Source organism: Athene cunicularia (genome assembly GCF_003259725.1).
Source record: "Athene cunicularia isolate RWA chromosome 5 unlocalized genomic scaffold, athCun1 chr5_part1, whole genome shotgun sequence".
Classification (NCBI taxonomy): Eukaryota; Metazoa; Chordata; class Aves; order Strigiformes; family Strigidae; genus Athene; species Athene cunicularia.
Window position 1 is genome coordinate 24340683 of NW_020799101.1, and position 18190 is coordinate 24358872.

Below are 18190 nucleotides of genomic sequence, written 5' to 3' on the forward strand. Positions count from 1 at the left end.
GCAGGTGCGGCCCGGCCCGGCTTCTGCGGGGGGCGGCTCCGCCACAGCAGTGGCTGTCCCGGGCGCTGCGGTGGAGCGGTGCGGCCCCCCGGCACCCCCGCGGGCTGGGGGGGCGACCTGCGGAGCTGCCTCTGCTCCGCTCCCTTCCCAGGCTACCGCTTATGTTCTTTATCCCATCCCTGCGCAGTCTCCACTTTCAATGACACAAACCCTCTCCTTCCGCCCTCCCCTGGCATAAACGTGTTTTCAAGCCTTTTCAAATATTTTTTTGAACCTTCCGCTTTACTCCCGGATGATTATTTCTGTTCTACTGTTGTTTTTCTTCCCTCCTCTTGCAGCCTGTCCAGCAAGATGGGTTTCCAGGCTTGGCTGCCCCTGCCGTTGCCAAAGCAGCTGGTGGTGTTCGGGCTGGGAGACTGGAGCTGCTACTCTCCGGACACAAGCGTCGCGGTGGACGTGGTGGTGTCCCCAGGCATGGCGCCGCAGCGGGTCGGCACGCTGGAGCCCACCCGCAGGTGCCCCGTGGTGGGAGCTGGCGTTGCCGGGCTGTCGGGAGGGGTGGCCGGGAAAAGCTTTCTGCTCTGTGGTGCTGCTCCCTGCTGCTAGTGTCGTCCCAAAGCTGCTCAGTCCTGCTGCTCCTCCACCACGGTGTTCCTCTCTAGTGATGCTTTCAGCTTCCTTTTGGCTGCTTTCAGGGCTGGATCTTTTTTATCTTCGGGGTGTTACCAGCTAGTGTGGGATCAGGAATTTTTCCTTGTCGGCATCACTTCTGGGACGAAAACCTGTGGTCCCCTGTGCAGGTCTCTGGTGTGGGAAGGTGACTGGAGGACAGATATTTTCATGACCTCGTTGAAAGAGATGGACAAAGGCAGCTCCGTGAAGCTTGTCCTGACTGTCAATGGACAGGTAAAAGAACCAACATCCTCTTCTTTTCCTGCTCTTTGTCCCAAATATTGTCACTTCTGAGCTCCAGAACTTCCTCTCATATCCTCTCCTTTTCCTTCTCTTTGTTACTATAAGGCAGACCCACCTCACATGAATCTATTAGTGTACCTTTGTGCTGAGCCTAAACCATTGGTCATACTCCAGGCCTATTCCCTAACCACAGCTTTGCAAAAACACCTTGGGTGTTGCAGGAGATGGGTAGCAGAGAGTGGTTCACTTCCAGTTCCACTCTTTCCTGGGTCTGTGATGCTTACACAATTATCTTACCTTGTGCTGAATTCCTTGGATTTAGCATCTCTCAGTGCCTGGCTTTGCTGTTCTTTGTTTATTCTGTTGGTGCTAGAGATGAAAGTTGGGCTATTCCCTTTCAGGGAATCTGCCCCTTGCAAGACATCTTTTTGCTCACCCTTTGTGGATGGAGGCCAGCACACTTGGTGTGTCCTTTTAGTCTCATGGTCACTGTTTGTGCCGCAGCTGCTCCGAGGTGTCTCCAGCAGCACGCCCACCCACCCCTTCCTTGTCCCAGAGACCACCCAGTCACCAGTGCTCTCATCAGATGATATGCCCCTTGGCCAGGGCCTGGAGGATCCTACTGTGGTATGTGTATCTTGGAGCCTTCCTCTTGTTATTTCACTCTCTCCCTAGTATCTTCCACCTCACTTGTAGCTGCTCAGTTGATCTCTAGCAGAAAAACATTTGCTGTCACTCTCTTAGTGGAGACCTGGCTAAGGAAGTTTTGGAGCCAAAGATTCGCTTGCGCTAAAGAAAGTGGTACTCTCCATTGAAATGCCTTTGGAAGGATTGAATTTAACAGCCTGGTTACTCCTAGCAGAGCAGCTGCCTTGTGCTAGATATGCCTGTCACAGCCAGAAGTCTGAAAGCGGACCACTGGGCATATAGCAGCAGGTAGCTGCATTGCTCAGCATATGTTTGGTGGCTGATACTGTTGGCATGCTGGCCCTTAAGACTCATTGGGAAGGTGAAACTCCTCTCTGGCCCAATAATAGACAACTCACAGTAGCCTCAGGCCTTTTTCTTCAGGGCTGATTTAACTGGCACTCTTGTCACAGGTTAAGAGTCAGAGCTCAGAAGAGGTGACTGCTAGAGCATCCAGGCCTGAGAGGAAGGATGTCCGCCCACCGCTGAGGACCCTGCCGGTACCCTGTGCCCTGAAGTCACCATCTGGCAAGGTGGAAGCCAGTGAGGCCTGGAGGAAGAGTCCTGTCCACCCCAAGAAGCCCAGGAAAGTTTTATTTGAACCCACAGCGTCTGAGAAAGATCTAGATGAAGAAGGTAACTGTCAGCTTTCAGCTTTACAGGTCTTGTCTGAAGGATCTGTCAATGCTGCCAGGCAACAGCTTCCCAGTCTGTTTCTCTGTATACCTCCAAGGCAAGATGAGCTTGTCTGTCTTGACTTGGGAAATACCAAGAACTGCTCCTTTCTTGGATAAACAGCTTGATGAATTTTTGCCTGTTGGGGAAAGGCTAGAAATAGAACACGGGAAACTTTCAGTGCCTATGTCTTTATATGAGTACAAGTGCTTTATAAATGAAGGCAAGTATTGTTAGCTTTGTTTTACAAAAGAGTAAATTAAGGCACAAGAAAGTTACCTACTGTGACGTTAGTAGTTTGTTCCCCTGCTAACAGCATACACTGGGTCCAATGAAGGCATTGGTGGCTATTAATGTACAGAGAATATGAAAAGGAAATATGTATAACTAGTCTAATTGTACTGACTTTCAGTAGTGAGAAGGTAGCTGCCGTGGGGTTTAGAAACTAGCTTCTGAAGTGTGCATTCCAAGTCAGCTCCAGGGTGTGACCAAGTTTGTGTGTAAATGTTTGATGATAACTCAGTGGTCCCTGTGTGAAATGACATCTTGGGACTTGTCTTGCTTCTCACAAAGGGAAATACAGCTCCATCATAAAGTCACTTCTGCTGTAGGCAGTATGAGAAGTGGAGAAATGAGCTGCCATCAGAGGGGTAAAAGGCAATGGTGACAGCATGATGGCAGTCAAAGGAAGTGTGCCCTGCTCATACCTGTCTTCTGCATTTATTCTGATGAGACTTTCTTTAGGATTCTTGGTCTTGCACCTTGTTTGTTGCAGTGAGGTAGCTTTGTGTTGGGGGTTGAAGGAAGGAAGGCCAAAGGGCTCTTAAACTGTGGAGCTGAGCACTTTCCAGGGTATGTCTGCTGTCTGCTTTCTTTATGAGGCCATCTCTGTGTTTCCTCTGCAGATCTGGCAGTGAAGGAGTTGCAAGGTGAGGATCTGGTTCCTACACCCTGGTTTGTCTTTTCAGTCACTCAGTGATGCCATTTCCTTTAATGTCACAGGCCTCTCATGCTTCATCCTTCATCTGTCCAGTGATCAAGAATAACAAGTAGGTTGTGTGTATATACACCGTTCCTTTCCATGCAGCTGCCCTCAGTATAGGTGGGCAGTACAGCTGGGCTCTCCAATACACTTCTGTAGCCCCTCTGAATCTCAGGCACACCTCTGAATGCATAGGCCTTTGAAGCAAAGGTTAAGATGTGGAAGAAACTTTGATTTAAAAGTATTTGTTAGCTTGCTCAGCCAACCACAGGGGCTTGGGAGATGAAAAGTAGAGGAACGAGGCAGTATGAGGAATATCTCTGGAAGCAGCTCCAGTCTTCTGGTTGCTGTATCTTAGGCACTGACAAGCTGTCCCTGGGTAGCCCTCCCTCACAAGGAGTAACACAGGGGGATAGCACAACTGGGATATCCCTTCTGGCAATGAGTAATCAATAGGGGTCATCCAAACTTGTCTGAAGTGTCAGCCTCTATGTGTCCTACATTCAGCCAGACTCTCTGCTGGCTCCCTCTGCTAGTGGTGTCTCTCCTAGTACAGCAGTTATTCCCCAAAGCCAGCAGAAAATAATCCTCAGGGAGCTATGTCTCTTTCCACCCCAGAAGGAAGGGACCTGGGGCCCTTGCCTTCCCATTTCTCCCCTCTGAGCCTTCAGCTACCTTGTTCTCCCCAGCAGGGAAGGTAGCCGGGGGTGTCTCATCTGACTGCTCACAGCTCTGTGCTCTCCCCTCATCAGGCAGTCCCAGCCCACGGTGGTGCCACACCATGTGCCTCAGTGACCTGGGGACAGCTGTTCTAATTGGCGGTGAAGGTGTCAATCAGCAGTCCTGCAAGGATGCATTCTGGAAGCTGGAAATTGGTGAGGCCTTTTAGGGCTATCAAAGGCAATGGGGGCAGCAGGATTTGAGGACAAATGATGCAGATGGGAGGGGGTACTCAGGGGTCTGTGCATAGGGAGGGGACAGCAGAGGTGTCACATCTGCTGGCATGGTCACCAGGCTGAGCTGATGGTGTAGGGTGCTATGAGAGGCTGTGGGATTGTTTGTGATTGCCCTCCAGGAGCTAAGGTATAAGTTCTGGAAAGAGTTCAGTGAGTTTTCAGGGGTAAAAGCAACAGCTGAGTCTGAGTGTGATGACTGGTGGAGAAGTGTGAGACACAATTCCAGTGCCTTGCAGCTTTCTGCACTTTACTGATCCTCTCTTCCATCTTACTGTTCCCCACATAGTTAGTGTTCCCCTTAATTTCTTACATGGACACATTTCTGTGAGATGTGTCCCCTCTAGCCATCTATCAAAGGAGGGGAGGAGATGAAGGGAGAAAGGCCTTGAGTAAAGCTTTTTCTGACCTGTTCTTGAAATCTGGAAAAATCAAGAGCATCTTTGAACTGCCAAACCATGTGTCTGGTGTTGCTCCCACAGACAGTGATTTCTGGCTTCCTGTGGGTTTCCAGCTACAAAATACCATGCCATCATGCTTGCATGGTCACACAGCTACCTACGACCCAGACACCAAGCGTATCTACATCTTTGGGGGTATAAGGGAGGACAAAAACTACAGTGGCATCTACATTCTGGACACAGTCACCTGGAAATGGCTCCTCGTGGCTGTAAGTACTGCAGCTCTTTCAAGAAAAAAGCACAGGAGGGGTGGCAGGTCCTGCCTGAATGTGGCAATCAGTGTGCCTCTATCCTTACTCCAGTAGTCTTGGTCCACTGTTGCTGTAGCTTGTCTGAGCTGCTTAGTTGGGATTGACAGATATAAGAAAGCTATGTTGAAAGGCCACAAGCCTGGCAGAAGCCGGGGGCTGTGCCTGCAATGAATGAAGCAGGTGAAAAAATGGTTGCTGCAGAGTGCTGGATCTAACCAAGGTTGTGGATGGGAGGTACTGTACAAGTGGCAGAGGGAAATGGCCTCTTATTTTATATGGTGCTGTTGAGAGCTGTACTGGATGCTGAGATAACAGCTGGTCTTCTCAACTCACAGACTGCTCTGAGCACAGCAGATCTCTCAGCTCTTTAGTTGCCTGTCATGTCCTTGTAGAGGGACCTGTCAGCAAGTGACTATCTGTCTCCTTCCTGGCTAAATCACAAGATTGCTTTTACAGAATAAGCCTGGATGAGATCTTTCTGTTCTCTCATCTTCTGAGGAAGCTGGGGTAGGAGGTTGACTTCCTTCTCTCATCAGAGCATTCTGGTGGTACAGAGTACACAAAGGATGTACTGTCTGTCTGTGTGGCAAAGATCTGGCTGGGGAGCCAATAAAGTGAAAATTGAGACTTGTTGAACTCACTGCATGATGTGGACCCCCTTTCCTACAGGTCATGCAGCAAATAATGCACTTCTTATAACAAATGCATGTTGAACTTTTTCCAGGCTAAAGGGAGGATGCCAGTGCTCACCTACCACAGCGCAACTATCTACCGCAAGGAGCTCTTTGTTTTTGGAGGGACTTGGCCCAAAAAGGCATCATTGGCAGTTGGGCCCTGCAGCAATATGCTCTATGTCTTCAATCCAGAGCATGAAATTTGGTACCAGCCCATCTCAGAAGGGGAGAAACCTCTGCCTAGGTTTGGGTGAGAGTGCTCTTATTCTAGCCCTCCAAAATAGAGCAGGAAACCTCTGCTCACCTTCGCTCTCACCCCTAAATATTAAATTGTTCCCCACCATTTGCTCCATAAATTAGGGCTATGATTTGAGCAATGTGACTCCTGGTACATCCTCTCGTGAATTCTGATGGGATTCTGTCCTTGGGCTGCAGTGGCTGGGGGTAGAGGCAGGTGTAGACTGAAGCTGTGGCAGCCCAATAGCAGAAGCCAAGGCTGAAACATCAGTTTTGGGAACTTGCTGAGGATACTTTGTTCACTTGCTGCTTCTCTGCCCAGGCATTCAGCTACTCTACTGAAGAACAAGCTGCTGATTTTTGGGGGTCGGAGGACTTCTCTCTACCTCAGTGACATGCACATCCTGGATCTGGGTAAGAAAGTCTGTGCCAGGTGGATGCCTTGGGAAGGTCTGTTCTAAGGCAGGGACTGGGAAATGAGGCGTGCTTGATGGGAAGGTAGCATTAACATTATAAAAACTCCTGACTAGGCAATAGAGATGGAAAACTCTGGGGTAAAAAAACCCTTTCTGGGGTAAGTGGAGTGGAGAATGGGGAAAAACAAGAGACTGCTTTTTTGAAAGAAGCTGGGTAACCGAGAATGCAGGTTGCTGATGTGTCAGAGCATCGAAGTTTTTTTCTAGTTATGAGGCTGCGCTTTTTTGGACATTTCACCTGCCTCTTCCCTGGCTGTTCAGGTTTCATGGAGTACATACCAGTTCCCCTCCTCGCAGGACAGCCTTCTGCACGTTGGTAAGATCCTATTGCAGACCCTGGAGCTGTTTCTTTCCTCTGTCCTTTGTCTTTGAAGCCAGGTTTAAACTGTGCCTGCGATCAGACCCAATTGCATATCTCTCTCTCACTAGTCAAAATGCAGTGGATGGCCCCTCTCCTGTGGGACCAAAAATTCCTGTGCTGTCCTAGTTGGTGCCTGTGGAGTAGGGGGTGTACAGACCCCTTAGTTGTCTTGGAAATCTGCCTTTCAGGCTAGAGGAAGTTTTCTACTGTGTGCTAGTGAACTACATTGCCTGCTGTTTGGTCTCCACAGTACTTGGAGTACAACAGACACACAGAGAGGAAGAAACTCTTGTACCAGTACTATGCTGTTCCTAAAGGGACATTATTGCCCACTAGAACAATGACCTAAATTAGACCAAAGCCTAGCTAGCTTTCTATCACACTCCATAGTGCAAAACCTAGGAGTTTTGATAGCTCTTTGAGATGAGGTCTTTTTCAGGCCTGATTATGGCTTGACCTGCAGAGGCAGACGTCTCTGTCAGGGCAGAAGAGAAGTTAACTTCCATTCTCCAGCTTAAGCCCCTAGCCTCCTGCTGAAGTCTGCCCACCCCTGTCCATTGCTGACTGAGGCAACCCCAGCAGGTTTTGCTGTAGTCACCTTTCAGCTTTACTTTGGTCGTAGTTTTCATGCAGCTCTGGCTGTGTCGGACCAGAAGGTTCTGATCAGTGGAGGCTGCAATGCCAAGGGAGCCCTGCAGGATGCCTTTGTTTTTCACCTAGGTGAGTGACTCTCCCTCCCTGTTTCCATAGCTGAGGGCGACTGGGGCTGCAGTGGTGTTTCTGGTCCATTTGTTTCATCCCTTGCACTAGGAATAAGCTTGTCAATATTAATAGCTCCTTTCTACTTCAGATACTCTTTCATGGAGCACGGTCATCCACCATGACCTCTGCTCTGTGCCCCGAGCTGGCCACACATTGCTTGACCTGACTCCTGCCCACCTGGTGGATGCGGACAAGGAGAACGAAGAGGAGCATAACCTGCACACGGTGTTGGTCTTCGGAGGCTCCAACTGTACTGGGACCTTTTACAACAGCACAGTCAAGATCCAGCTGGACCTAGGATAATGCACAATACTCAGAATGAGCCTGGAACAGCAAGGGCTCTTCACCAGCCTGAATACAGATGTGGATGGCAATAAATAAGTCCAAGCAATGTGGCAGTCCAAGTATCTATACATAGGTGAATGCTACCTTGGCACAGGAGATCAGGGGTTTGTAAAATCTTTCTGAAGGCCATGAGTGTTGCCCTCTTAGGGTAGCTGATATACAGCATCAGACTGGCAGAAAATCCCTCCTATATCTCTAGCTTGGTACCTGGTCTTGGGTGCCAAAACGTTCATTGGGATCTGAGCTGAGCTGCACAGGAACACAGTCACAGGCTTCTGGGTTTCCCTTGCCCTACATGTTTCTGGGCTGGAATTCATTCCTAGGGTGCTTTCAGCTCTGAAGGTGACTCATGTATTGGGTTTCATTTGTGATGAGTGGAAAGGGATTTATTCCAGCTGCTTGGAAGCTCCTGGTGGTGAAAGTACAGACATGATTCTGCTTTCGAGGGAATCTGGGGTGGGATTCCCTTGGGCAATAGTCTGCAGCTAAGGACTAGGAAAACACCTAGAACAGTATTTGAGGATGGGAAAAGGAAGAGAATGCCATCATTTTCAGTGTGTGGGAATGAACTGGCTGTGTTTTGCTGACTGGCACAACCACCTAGCTTTGCTCTAGGCAGACCTTTATTATAAATTCCACAAGACTGCTGCTAGACATAAGGAAGAGGTACAAATCAGCTGTCCTAGGTAGTAATTCTCTTGTCATTGGAAGCGGTGGCAGAGTTGCTGACTTGGTTCTTGCAAGATCTGCAGGACCCAGCAAGGGTTGGGATTAAGCTGTCTTCTGTCAGAGACTAGCTCTTACTGTTTATATCCATGACACTGATGATTACATCATAGGTGTGAGGCAGCTGCAGGGACAAGCAGGCCTGATAGATTAGTAGCACACTGTGTACCCTGGTTCCCTGATGCTCTTTCTGTAGGTGGTAGAAAGAAGCAGCTTCTGTGAGGAGTCCAGAATTGGCTCAGTGCCTCACAGTTTGTGGACACATTCCCCAACCCAAAGCCATACAAAGGGGACTTCAATAATTATGGATGTTTCTGCTTTAATCTGCTCCAGAGAGATAAATCAGATACAAAAAACATAGTCAGAAGTAGCTGCAAGCTTTCCAGCAGAGGCATAGGTCCTATAAGTCATCCAGGCTACTTCCAGGTTCTCTTTCCTCCCACACAGATGAAATTGAGACCATAATACTAGGGCTTTGGACTGGCACTGAAGTCCTACTGAAGCTGTAACTGTTGTCCTCTTTGACGCTCCAGCTTACTTGGTTTAGTGAGTAGAAGGGCTTCAGACTTGCAGCTCTGCAGGAGTATCTGGCTGCCGGGATGGGTGGCTTACTTTGAATGCCTCTAACTCCAGAAGAGCTTTGTTTATTCTGGTTATTGTGGGATATGGACCCATGTCCACTTTGAATCTGCAAAAGGAAAAGAGTTTCTGAGGTACTATGAGTTGGACAGCCAGTGCAGCAATGAGCAGAAGATCACAGCAGTGTGCTGTGCCTGCCCAGTATGGGAGAATCTCACAGGCTGGGGTACATTTGCATTAACAGAAAAAAATTCATCCTTTTAGGTTTAAAAACAAATGCTGGAGGGAAGGTTAGTTAAGTTTTTCCATCTTCACTAGGCTTTTACATAGTATGCAGCACAGGGTAAGAAGGCACTATGCTTTTCCTGGGAATCCTGCAGACACTACCTGCATAGGTTTAAGGCTTTGAACAAATATAGTCAGATTAATCTTTTCCCTGTGTGCAGTAGACCGAACAGGGAGAAAGGGCGTGGAGTGCAGGCAACCTTAGCTTTTCTAAGGACACAGATCAGGTTTCCTCCAGACACCTCTGAAAAGAGAGCGCAGCTCCTTATTTACAAGAGCTTCCAAGAGAGACAGTACTTATGACATATGAAAACTAACGCAGAGAAGAATCCCTAACTGGATAGGGCAGGCAGGAGGTATGCTTTCCTAACAGGCACAAGGAGCAGCAGAAGGTAAGCTCTGACAGCCCAGCACCTGGAGTAGGTGCCCTTGAAGAGTGCCTCAAGCTTAGCCTTAATTACCTTTCAGCATTGAAAACTTGAGGCACCAAGCACAGATCAGCCATGGAAACCTGCAAACATAGCAGAGAAAAGGAGTCAGAGTAACTCAGAGACTGTCCTGTCACACTTTGCTGTGGTGGCAAACTTTGAGAGCAAGACAGAAATTATTTATCAGCCAGTACAGAGGAGTTGTCATGAGAATCTTATTCTTTAATCCAACATTAATAATACAACAGTGGTACAAGGAAGAAACTTCATAGCAGTCACTAGTAGAAGAAGCCATCAGCCTTTAGGGAGCCTTATATTTACCAGCTGATCATGACAACCTCAAGGACACAGTGCTTCTATGGCAACTACCTCTGAGCAAACAAGTCTGCTGGCAAGCTGCAGAGGGAGGTGATGGAGGGAGGGGGGAGTTTGCATGGCAGGGAAAAGATGAGTAAATTTTGCTTGTTTACACCGTAAGAGTATCAAGCAGCTCCTGCCAATGTCAAGACCTGATAAGTGATAGGGCCTTTGCACACAGGCTCAGGGACTTGCAATCTGAAAAGACAATTCAAGGACAGCTAGCTGCCTATCCACACAGAGGCAGCTGCTCCCACCCCACACCCAGGTCACACAGCTCTGGGTGCCTTTCGGAGCACACACTATTCTCCGGTATAAGATCTTGTAACTAGCTTTTTTCAAAGGGCTCCAGTTCCATAAGGCTCCTACGAGACAATCCTCTGCATGACAGGATATTGCAGGAGCCTTCCTTTTTTTCTGAGGCTTTTATAGGAACGATCCAAATGTCTGCCAAACAGGACTACTAAATGGAAGAGGCCTCAGTGGTCTCTAGCTTGGTAAGGGTCGTAACAGCTTGTATGTGAGCTCTCTGTCCATGCTAAATCTGTCAATGTTAAAATTGGACAAACAGAGCAGAAAAATACTGTACAACTTGGTTAAAGGTTAAACCTTTAAACCCTGCCTGGGGTTAAACCATGACAGTTCCACAGAGCAGAGCTAAGAACTGAATCTGTGTTTCTTGAGCCAAGCTTTGCGCCTGTGACAGGACACTTTGAACTCCCAAATCTCTTAAAAATTAAATATATATCATCTGTTTCCACATCGTCTAGTAGTAGCCAGATCCTAGATACAGCTGCAGAGTCTGACCATCAGCAGGTTATAGACAGGGACAAGTAAACACCTCTGTAACTAACTGCAAGTCAGTAATGGCCTAAGCAGGATCCATGCAACAGTTTTCCTTCAAGCAAAGGCACCAGGCACAGGATGGAGTGCTGCGTCTCCACAACTGATTTCCTTTCCTGTTTTATGGAATATACTGGCATTTTCAGTTCTCTAATGGTACACAACACTCTCTCAGATACTTACTTCATCCCCCACACAGTAGCGCCCAGCAGTGTGGTGCAGAAGCTGCTCCAGTGCTGTCAAGAGAGGTGGTACACTGGTGTGAGGCATTGGAAACTCATTTGAAAGGGATACCAAGGACCTTTTAGACTGGGAATTATGAACAAGAACCCTGAGCTGGGTATGAAAAGGAGCATTTGGGAACAGAACCCAGAAGGAAGAGAAATCTTACAACAGCATAATTCTGGGAATCTTTAGGGATCTTCAGCTTTTTGAGACCCAGGGTGATTTCAGCTGCTTTGGGCAATGCACCTGAAATACTAAGAGGGCAATGCAGAGATATAGGGAGGGGAAAAATGCAAACGTTCAGTCAGTTTGCTTCTGTCCAGAAGTGAAGATGGGCCTGCCGTTCCAGCACACAGGAGAAAGGGTTTTGGGGAAAGAAAAAGCACCCTATTTTTCCCAGGGAGGTAAAGAAATACTCTGCTACTCACTAGAGTCTCTGGGAGTTTGCCATCAGGTATCTTTCATCTGATTATGAAAGCATATAGATGGATAGAACTTTAAAGCAAAAGGGACTAGTTTGGGAGCAGCTGGGTGGAAAGGAGAAATGATGTCAGCCCTCATACTTCAGGGTGAATCGACTGCTGCAGTGTACAGGATGGCCCCAGGCTTCCCCTCCTCCATGTGCAGCACTGGAAGCTGCTTGTGGACAGCATCTTTCCTCCCAGACCCTGGAGATCTAGTAGTCCTGGACAAGGGACTCTGGGCAGGAAAAGCACTATCTCTGCCAGCAGGGCAGGACCCCCAGTACACCAGCCTAGGAAGATCTGTTTTTCTGCTTGAAGATGAAAGTAGGACCCCAGCAGTACAGCATTTTGAAGGGTCTCTTGAAGTGCTGATCATTTTGTATGTGAAACACACCTTGAAAGCCAGATGCAATGCAGTTCTGAGCCCATTCCATTTTTTTCTCCCCCATTTGTTTCAGGATGCTCAGGTTCTGCAAAGGTAAGCGATCTCCAGGTTAGATTAACAGCTGCAGGCTGGATTTTGCCCACTGCCTCGTCCAGTGGAGAAGAGGGGAGATAAGGAGTTGCCAAGCCTGAACTCCCAGCCTGAGGTCAGCCTGCTGGGTCAGCCCTGAGCTCACTCTCACCGAATCATGTACCTTGCAGTCTCTCTCGGGACTGTCATGTAACAGAGCTGCTAGGGTATCCCTTGGCCTCTGCCCTTTGGGTTGCTCCTAAAACATGATAGACCCGGCAGTGAAACCATATGGGTTCAGCTGTGTCTGGAAAGAACCTGGGGTGCTATAGGATTTTCTTTGTAGGAAACACTGTATTGTTGCCATTGGTAAATCAAACAGAGGCTAAGCAGAGATTTCATCTGCTAACATACAATCTTAAGGTCTGCCACAATACTGGCTGGCAATAATTTAAAGAGACTGAGCTTTTCAGACATACAGACTCCTGGAAACCCAAGCTGGTTTTCCTCATTTGCATGGATATGACAAAGCAATACCTGGAGTGGCTGAATGCCAGAGACAATGTGATCAGCAATCATTCTGACTTGGGCTCTTTTCTTCAGATCTTGGGGCAGGAGCCTGGGGTTAGGATGAGTGTCTTCTAGGTAATGAATTATAGCTAGCTGTAATGAACAAAGAGATCAGGAGAGGTTATTGGAGAACCAAGGAAAAGTTCACATCCCGAGCATCTGGGAAAGGGGGCCTGATTCAAGAGAATACAACTGTTTTTGAATGAAGTTGGTTACCAATCCAAGGAACAGAGTATTTCCTTCGATGTCTGCTTGGGATCTTGTCATTTAGCTCAGCTATAATTTCAGGTAAACCCTGGCACAGCCATCTAAGTCAGACTATAAACTGCTCAGTGAAAGCTGAGTTGATTTTAAATCGTTGACAGCAGTTTCCCAGCAAAGGCTATGTGCTATTTCTTCCCCCAAGGATTGTTTATTACAAATGTCTTCTCTTTTCCAATGCACAGATGAGAGCTCTGCGGGAAAAGATGGGGCAAAGCCATCCCCTCCAGACTGAGCAGCAGGCTGGAGTGAATGGTTAACAGGGATGAGGCTGGTAACTCACCGACTGAGAGAGGGTGATGCCATCAATTTTCAAAGCTGGGACTTGCTGCATTGGATTCACTGCCTTGAATTCTGCAGAAAACTGTGGAAACAAACCTGAGAGTACTGCAACAAAAACCTCTTTTTCCTTGTTTTCCTTCTCTAGAACCCAGTTACCAAATCTGGCTTTTCCCTCTACCTCAGTACTATTATTTGCAGTAAGCTATGCTGTACTATTAGTCTCCAGCAAGCTCTTAGTGGGGCTCAGGGATTGCTACATCTGAGGCCAGACTGCCTTACCTCTTGACAAACCACCAATACAAAGCCCAGGATGGGTGGTGCTGCAGGAGTGTCACTGTTACTGTTATAGCTCTCCAACTCTGTTTTAGCCCATATTGGCACATCTAGATGATGGTACTACTGGGTGCACAACTCCCTGCTATGAGTAAGTTCTCAGTGAAGATCTCTTCTGGCATCCCACTCCTTTGTTTTGCAAGCCCTTTGTGGCCCCTTGTTACATCATTTAGCATCTTTTGGACACACACGCTTTCTGGTGCTAACTGAATGAGGTCGAGTCTGCGTTTAAATTGCAGTGCAGCTTCTCTGAAATCTGTGTGCCAGATATGTTCAGTTGTATCATGCTAAGCAGGAGCAAAAGATCTTCAGCCTTATGAAATCCAGTCACGTGTTTGAAGAAACAACCTTTAGTCTCCTGCAGTCATCTCTTCCCTCTGTCTTGCATGCCAGGGAATACTGGCTGAAAGCAACTATTAATTACAGAGAAGCAGTGAAGAATTCAGTGACTTTGCCTGTGAATTTTCTAGTGCTAATCTCGGTTCTCCTAATGAACCCCAAGTTCAGTACCCCTGGAGAGAGCAATGCAGCTGTATCCTTACCTGCTGCCCCCCGTCCTTCAGGAGGTTCACTGGCACCAGGTCATAGGAAATCCCTTTCAGAGACAGTGCTAGGGAGAGCAGAGTGTACAGCTTGAGACAAGCACACCAAGACCAGTTTCACTGGTAACAGGCTCAGGGAAATGCTACCATCTCCATTTAAAAAAAGAATAGGTTTAAAACCAAAAAAGACCCTATCCCTCAAGAAAGGTGGCCTGAGTCCACTGAGAAGACCATGCTCTGGCAAATGAAGGACCAAAGCACTAAAGATCAGTCCTAGCAAAATCACTGCATTTTTCAAAATCAGCTTTGCCACTCTTTGCAGCACAGACTCTCCTAATTTGGCTTATAGATGGCGGAGGGCCCTGTGCTCACCTGCAAAACCTTGCTTAAGACTGTCTCAGTACAAGTAAGGACTATTCCCAGCCCGGCTTACCTCTCAAGACCTGGGCAGACCAGAATCTGAAGCAGTATCTGTGTAAAAACAGAGTGTAGGGCCCCTCTATATAATGTGGAAGAAACATCCATCTGCATCATGCTGGCTTTACAAAAGGAGTAATCTCCTCTAACTTCAGGCTGAATGAAGCCCTCCTGTCTGTTCCTCTCCCTTCCCCCTGTTCCAGATAAGCTATGGTATTCCCCTCCTTCCCACTGGGGAAGTGCCTCACTGTTCCTGTTTGCCGATTTCTCTCAATAAGTGACTAATTGGTTAGTGAAGAGGAGGATACTACAATAACACCAAGACAGTAAATGAGAGATCAACGCTGTATCTTACCGATTCTTACTCTCCAAGAGCAGGAACTTCGGAAATAGCTGTAGAGTATTGGCTGAGAAGAGAAAGAGAGATAAAGTGAGTATGTGGCAGGAACACCAGAGTATTTTAAGGGTAACAATGCATGAACAGAAGGCATTTCAGGACCTGTAAGACAGGGAAAAGCAACGTTTGGGGGGAGAGAGGGGTCCTTTCTGAAAGTACCTGGGCATACAGGTAGTATCACTGTCTTTCATGCTGGCTCTCTGAATATTTAGTTGCACCTGATGTTTTCAGCAATGCACAAGGGACCTTAAAATTATCTCCTATAAAGCTTCCCTCTTTGTCTCTATCACGTGTTGCTAACTTCTATCCCATTTTAGATTTTTGAATCAAATTACCCATTGATTGTGCCAAGCACCTGCACTGAGTATTTGTGTGGCATGAAATAGCTTTTCCAGCCATGCAGGGCAGGGTCAGGTCTCTTTCCAAACAAGAAATGTTTCTGCTGTTCGAGATGAAGGCCAAGAGAGCAGACAATTCATCTCTACTTGAACCCAAGCACCGAGGCAGCTTTCCTGGATGCTTCCACCCTCAAGATCTCACCTTTTCTGATGCCATGGTCAGTATGTGCAATCTACTCCAGGAAATAAAACCAACCTCTTTGCTTTCCCTTTTAACTCAGCTGGGATGGGGGAAGGCTTCTCTCCTAAAGCCAATGAAAAAAGGACTATGCCCCCAAATCTGTGCCCTGCACACAAAAAAAGCCAATCAGATTCAATCCTGAGCGACTGCAGGCAGCTGCATCAGCAGCCCTGTGTGTTGTGCTGCAGCCCCAGCCTCGATATTGGAACCATTAACCAGCTTTGAGTTTGGAAGTACATTTAGGAACCATCCTTATTTCCCTAGCTTTTTGTCCATAAATAAATAATATATCTAGAGAGATTGTCAGGCTCTTAGCAGTTGCCAATGAAGAAGTATAGCCCTAGGGAACAAAACAAGGAAACCGAAGCCACATGCAGAATTTCTATTTCACTAGGGAATTACTGCCAGCTTGCTGAACAGAGGCTGCCTTTGCAGGGAGGTCCCATAGGGTCCTCCTGTAGCCCTCCTCCCATCAACACCAGCTGGTACAGAGGGTTTTCTACACTTCGGGCCTGGGAGAGGCTGCTACTCTGCTCCTGAGCCAACTTTGAGCAAAATACGCAGGCTTTTTTGTGTTCCGGTCTTTTCTTTCCACACAGGAAATTGGTACTCATGCATGTCTCCAAATAAACCTGTAATCATGTCTCTCATTCCTTCCTTCCATAGATCCCATGGCATGCCAAGGATCTCTCTGTGCCTCCACCCTCCAAAAATGCATAGAAATTATACCAGAGACTATCAGCAAGGCAGAAGGTGGCAGGGATTTGCTTACTGACACACAATCTATTAACAGAAAACCAGAGAGACGCTAAGGATTTCTGTGCTCCAGTCCTCTTTGTAAACTTGATGCTTCTCTTACAGTTTAGATTGGTTCAAATAACTTTAAGTGAGGTACGCATTTAAATTACCCTAGTCAAAGTTTACTGGAGAAATGGCTTATAAGCAAGGAGGGAAGTGATGGCAGTATTGGCAAAACTTTTGTGGACAAAGTATTTACTGATTTTCTTAAATTCTCTGCTTCTGGAATCAGGACATTAGAAATCTCAGCTGTGCTTTTTTTCAAATGTCTAGCTTGCTGGGTTGCAGGGAAAGAAACAAACTATGGCTTCAAAAGGGAAACACACAGCATTTATGACATACTATTTGTACTTGCCTTTCCTGGGGACCTTGCTGATGATTTTTTGGCTCAGAAATTCATGTCCTTCACCACATCTGGTTTGGACTCTGGCCTCTCAGCTGGCAGAGACATTTCTCCTGATCCTCTTTATAACTCTGTTTTTGCAGCCTGCGCTAACTAATTCCTTCACTCTATAATAATTTCAAGGCCCCAGGGGATTTTACCAAAAAGAACATAGAAAACAACCCATCCCTCAGCTGGGAACTGTGTCTCCAGAGGCTGGAGCCTGGAGTGATTGCTTTTCATGCTGTTTTGGTCCCAGTGGCAGGGCAGATCACAGGCAAAACAATCAGTTAAGTAAAGACTAGAGACAGCAGGAGTGTTTGTCCTTGGTAGACAGGTCCCAGAGTGACATTCTATCTGGTCTTCCTCAGAGGAAGAGCTAAGCACAGGCCAGGGAAGTAGCAGGGAAGAACTGCCTCCGTTTACAACTCCATGGGGTGCAATCCCCATAAACTGCAGGTTAGACCGGTTGGAGCTGGGAGGATAGCAGGACAAACATTCTGGTTTGGTTCTGGCTTAATTTCCAGCATCAGTGGTGCAGTGAGGAAAGTTTGGGCTTAAATACAAATCTAATGTAACAAAATGAGGTAAATGCTGTTTAGGAAGATGGAAGAGACACCCCAAACTTTGTGCACTGAGCTCTCAGGCTTCCAAGCCAGTCAGCTTAAGTATGGTCTCCTGTGGATATTGCCTCTTTTCAGGCTATATTTAGGATGCCCTTGGAAAGGCAGTCTTTCACCTGTTTCTTGAGACCCACCACTCCAAGCAGCCTGCACACACAGACTGAGGTTGGGCTCATGTGGGACACGAGAGAAAAATGCTCCTTGGAGGCTCACAGAGGGGAAGCCTCGGTGTCTGAAAGGCACCGCTTGTATTGTGTTGGCTTAAAATGTAAAAGTATAAGCAGGAGGCACAGGTTTGCTCCTAAAGTCTCAGTATCTCTGCAGCAGGCGTTGGTGTTAACAGCTCACATGGATAAACTATCTTAAGTAAACACCACTGCTTTGAAGGGCATTAGTTTTACTTAGGATGGTGGCAAATTCCTGGTTCTCCACTGAGACACGGATGTGGTGCAGGCCAGGGCAGCAAAATCTATTTCACGGCCTCTGTGCACGGGTGTGCGATCCTCCCCGTAACCGCCTCCCCGGAGACCCTGGGGCACCAGAAGCTGCCGAGGCGGGCAGCGAGACTAAACCGAAGGAGGCCTGCGCCGGCCGATAGCAAAGAGCCGCCGCCCCGAGCCCGCTCCCTCCGCCTCTGGCGCCACCGCCGCCCGCCCCCAGAGGGAGGGCGTGGAGCCAGCACCGCGTACCTTAGCCGCGGCAGAGCTCATGCTGCGCAGCGACCCTCCGCAGGGGCCGCAGAACCAGCCTAGGGCCGCCCCCTCTCCTCAAGGCTCAGCAGCAGCCGTGACCGCCGCCGCGCCGGCGGGACTACATCTCCCAGCGTGCCCCGCGCCGGCGGGACTACATCTCCCAGCGTGCCCCGC

General features: G+C 47.9%; 2 protein-coding genes across 8 annotated transcripts; one reads left to right on the plus strand and one right to left on the minus strand.

Annotated features, from left to right (window-relative positions):
- The first annotated feature begins 123 nt into the window (after positions 1–123).
- LOC113480798 (rab9 effector protein with kelch motifs-like) lies at positions 124–16797 on the plus strand. 5 transcript variants are annotated; one of them, XM_026849960.1, is made up of 12 exons: positions 124–515; positions 801–906; positions 1420–1542; positions 2016–2238; positions 3183–3206; positions 4012–4134; positions 4695–4882; positions 5649–5848; positions 6158–6249; positions 6573–6627; positions 7295–7392; positions 7523–7833. In XM_026849960.1, exons 1-12 carry the CDS (start codon positions 352–354, stop codon positions 7735–7737), a joined length of 1611 nt encoding a protein of 536 aa, XP_026705761.1. In that variant the 5' UTR covers positions 124–351; the 3' UTR covers positions 7738–7833. The 5 variants fall into 5 exon arrangements, with proteins under 5 accessions (XP_026705761.1, XP_026705765.1, XP_026705763.1 ...); XM_026849964.1 differs by lacking the exons at positions 7295–7392; positions 7523–7833 and adding an exon at positions 16188–16298; XM_026849962.1 differs by lacking the exon at positions 1420–1542.
- GSTZ1 (glutathione S-transferase zeta 1) lies at positions 8808–18163 on the minus strand. Of its 3 annotated transcripts, XM_026849966.1 has the most exons (9): positions 18014–18163; positions 14901–14952; positions 14129–14196; positions 13255–13335; positions 12678–12803; positions 12081–12156; positions 11181–11233; positions 9831–9880; positions 8808–9193 (listed from the first exon to the last, which is right to left on the minus strand). In XM_026849966.1, exons 1-9 carry the CDS (start codon positions 18032–18034, stop codon positions 9067–9069), a joined length of 654 nt encoding a protein of 217 aa, XP_026705767.1. In that variant the 5' UTR covers positions 18035–18163; the 3' UTR covers positions 8808–9066. The 3 variants fall into 3 exon arrangements, with proteins under 3 accessions (XP_026705767.1, XP_026705769.1, XP_026705768.1); XM_026849968.1 differs by lacking the exon at positions 14129–14196 and having other exon boundaries at positions 18014–18032; XM_026849967.1 differs by lacking the exons at positions 14901–14952; positions 18014–18163 and adding an exon at positions 13533–13999 and having other exon boundaries at positions 14129–14195.
- Positions 18164–18190: the final 27 nt, after the last annotated feature.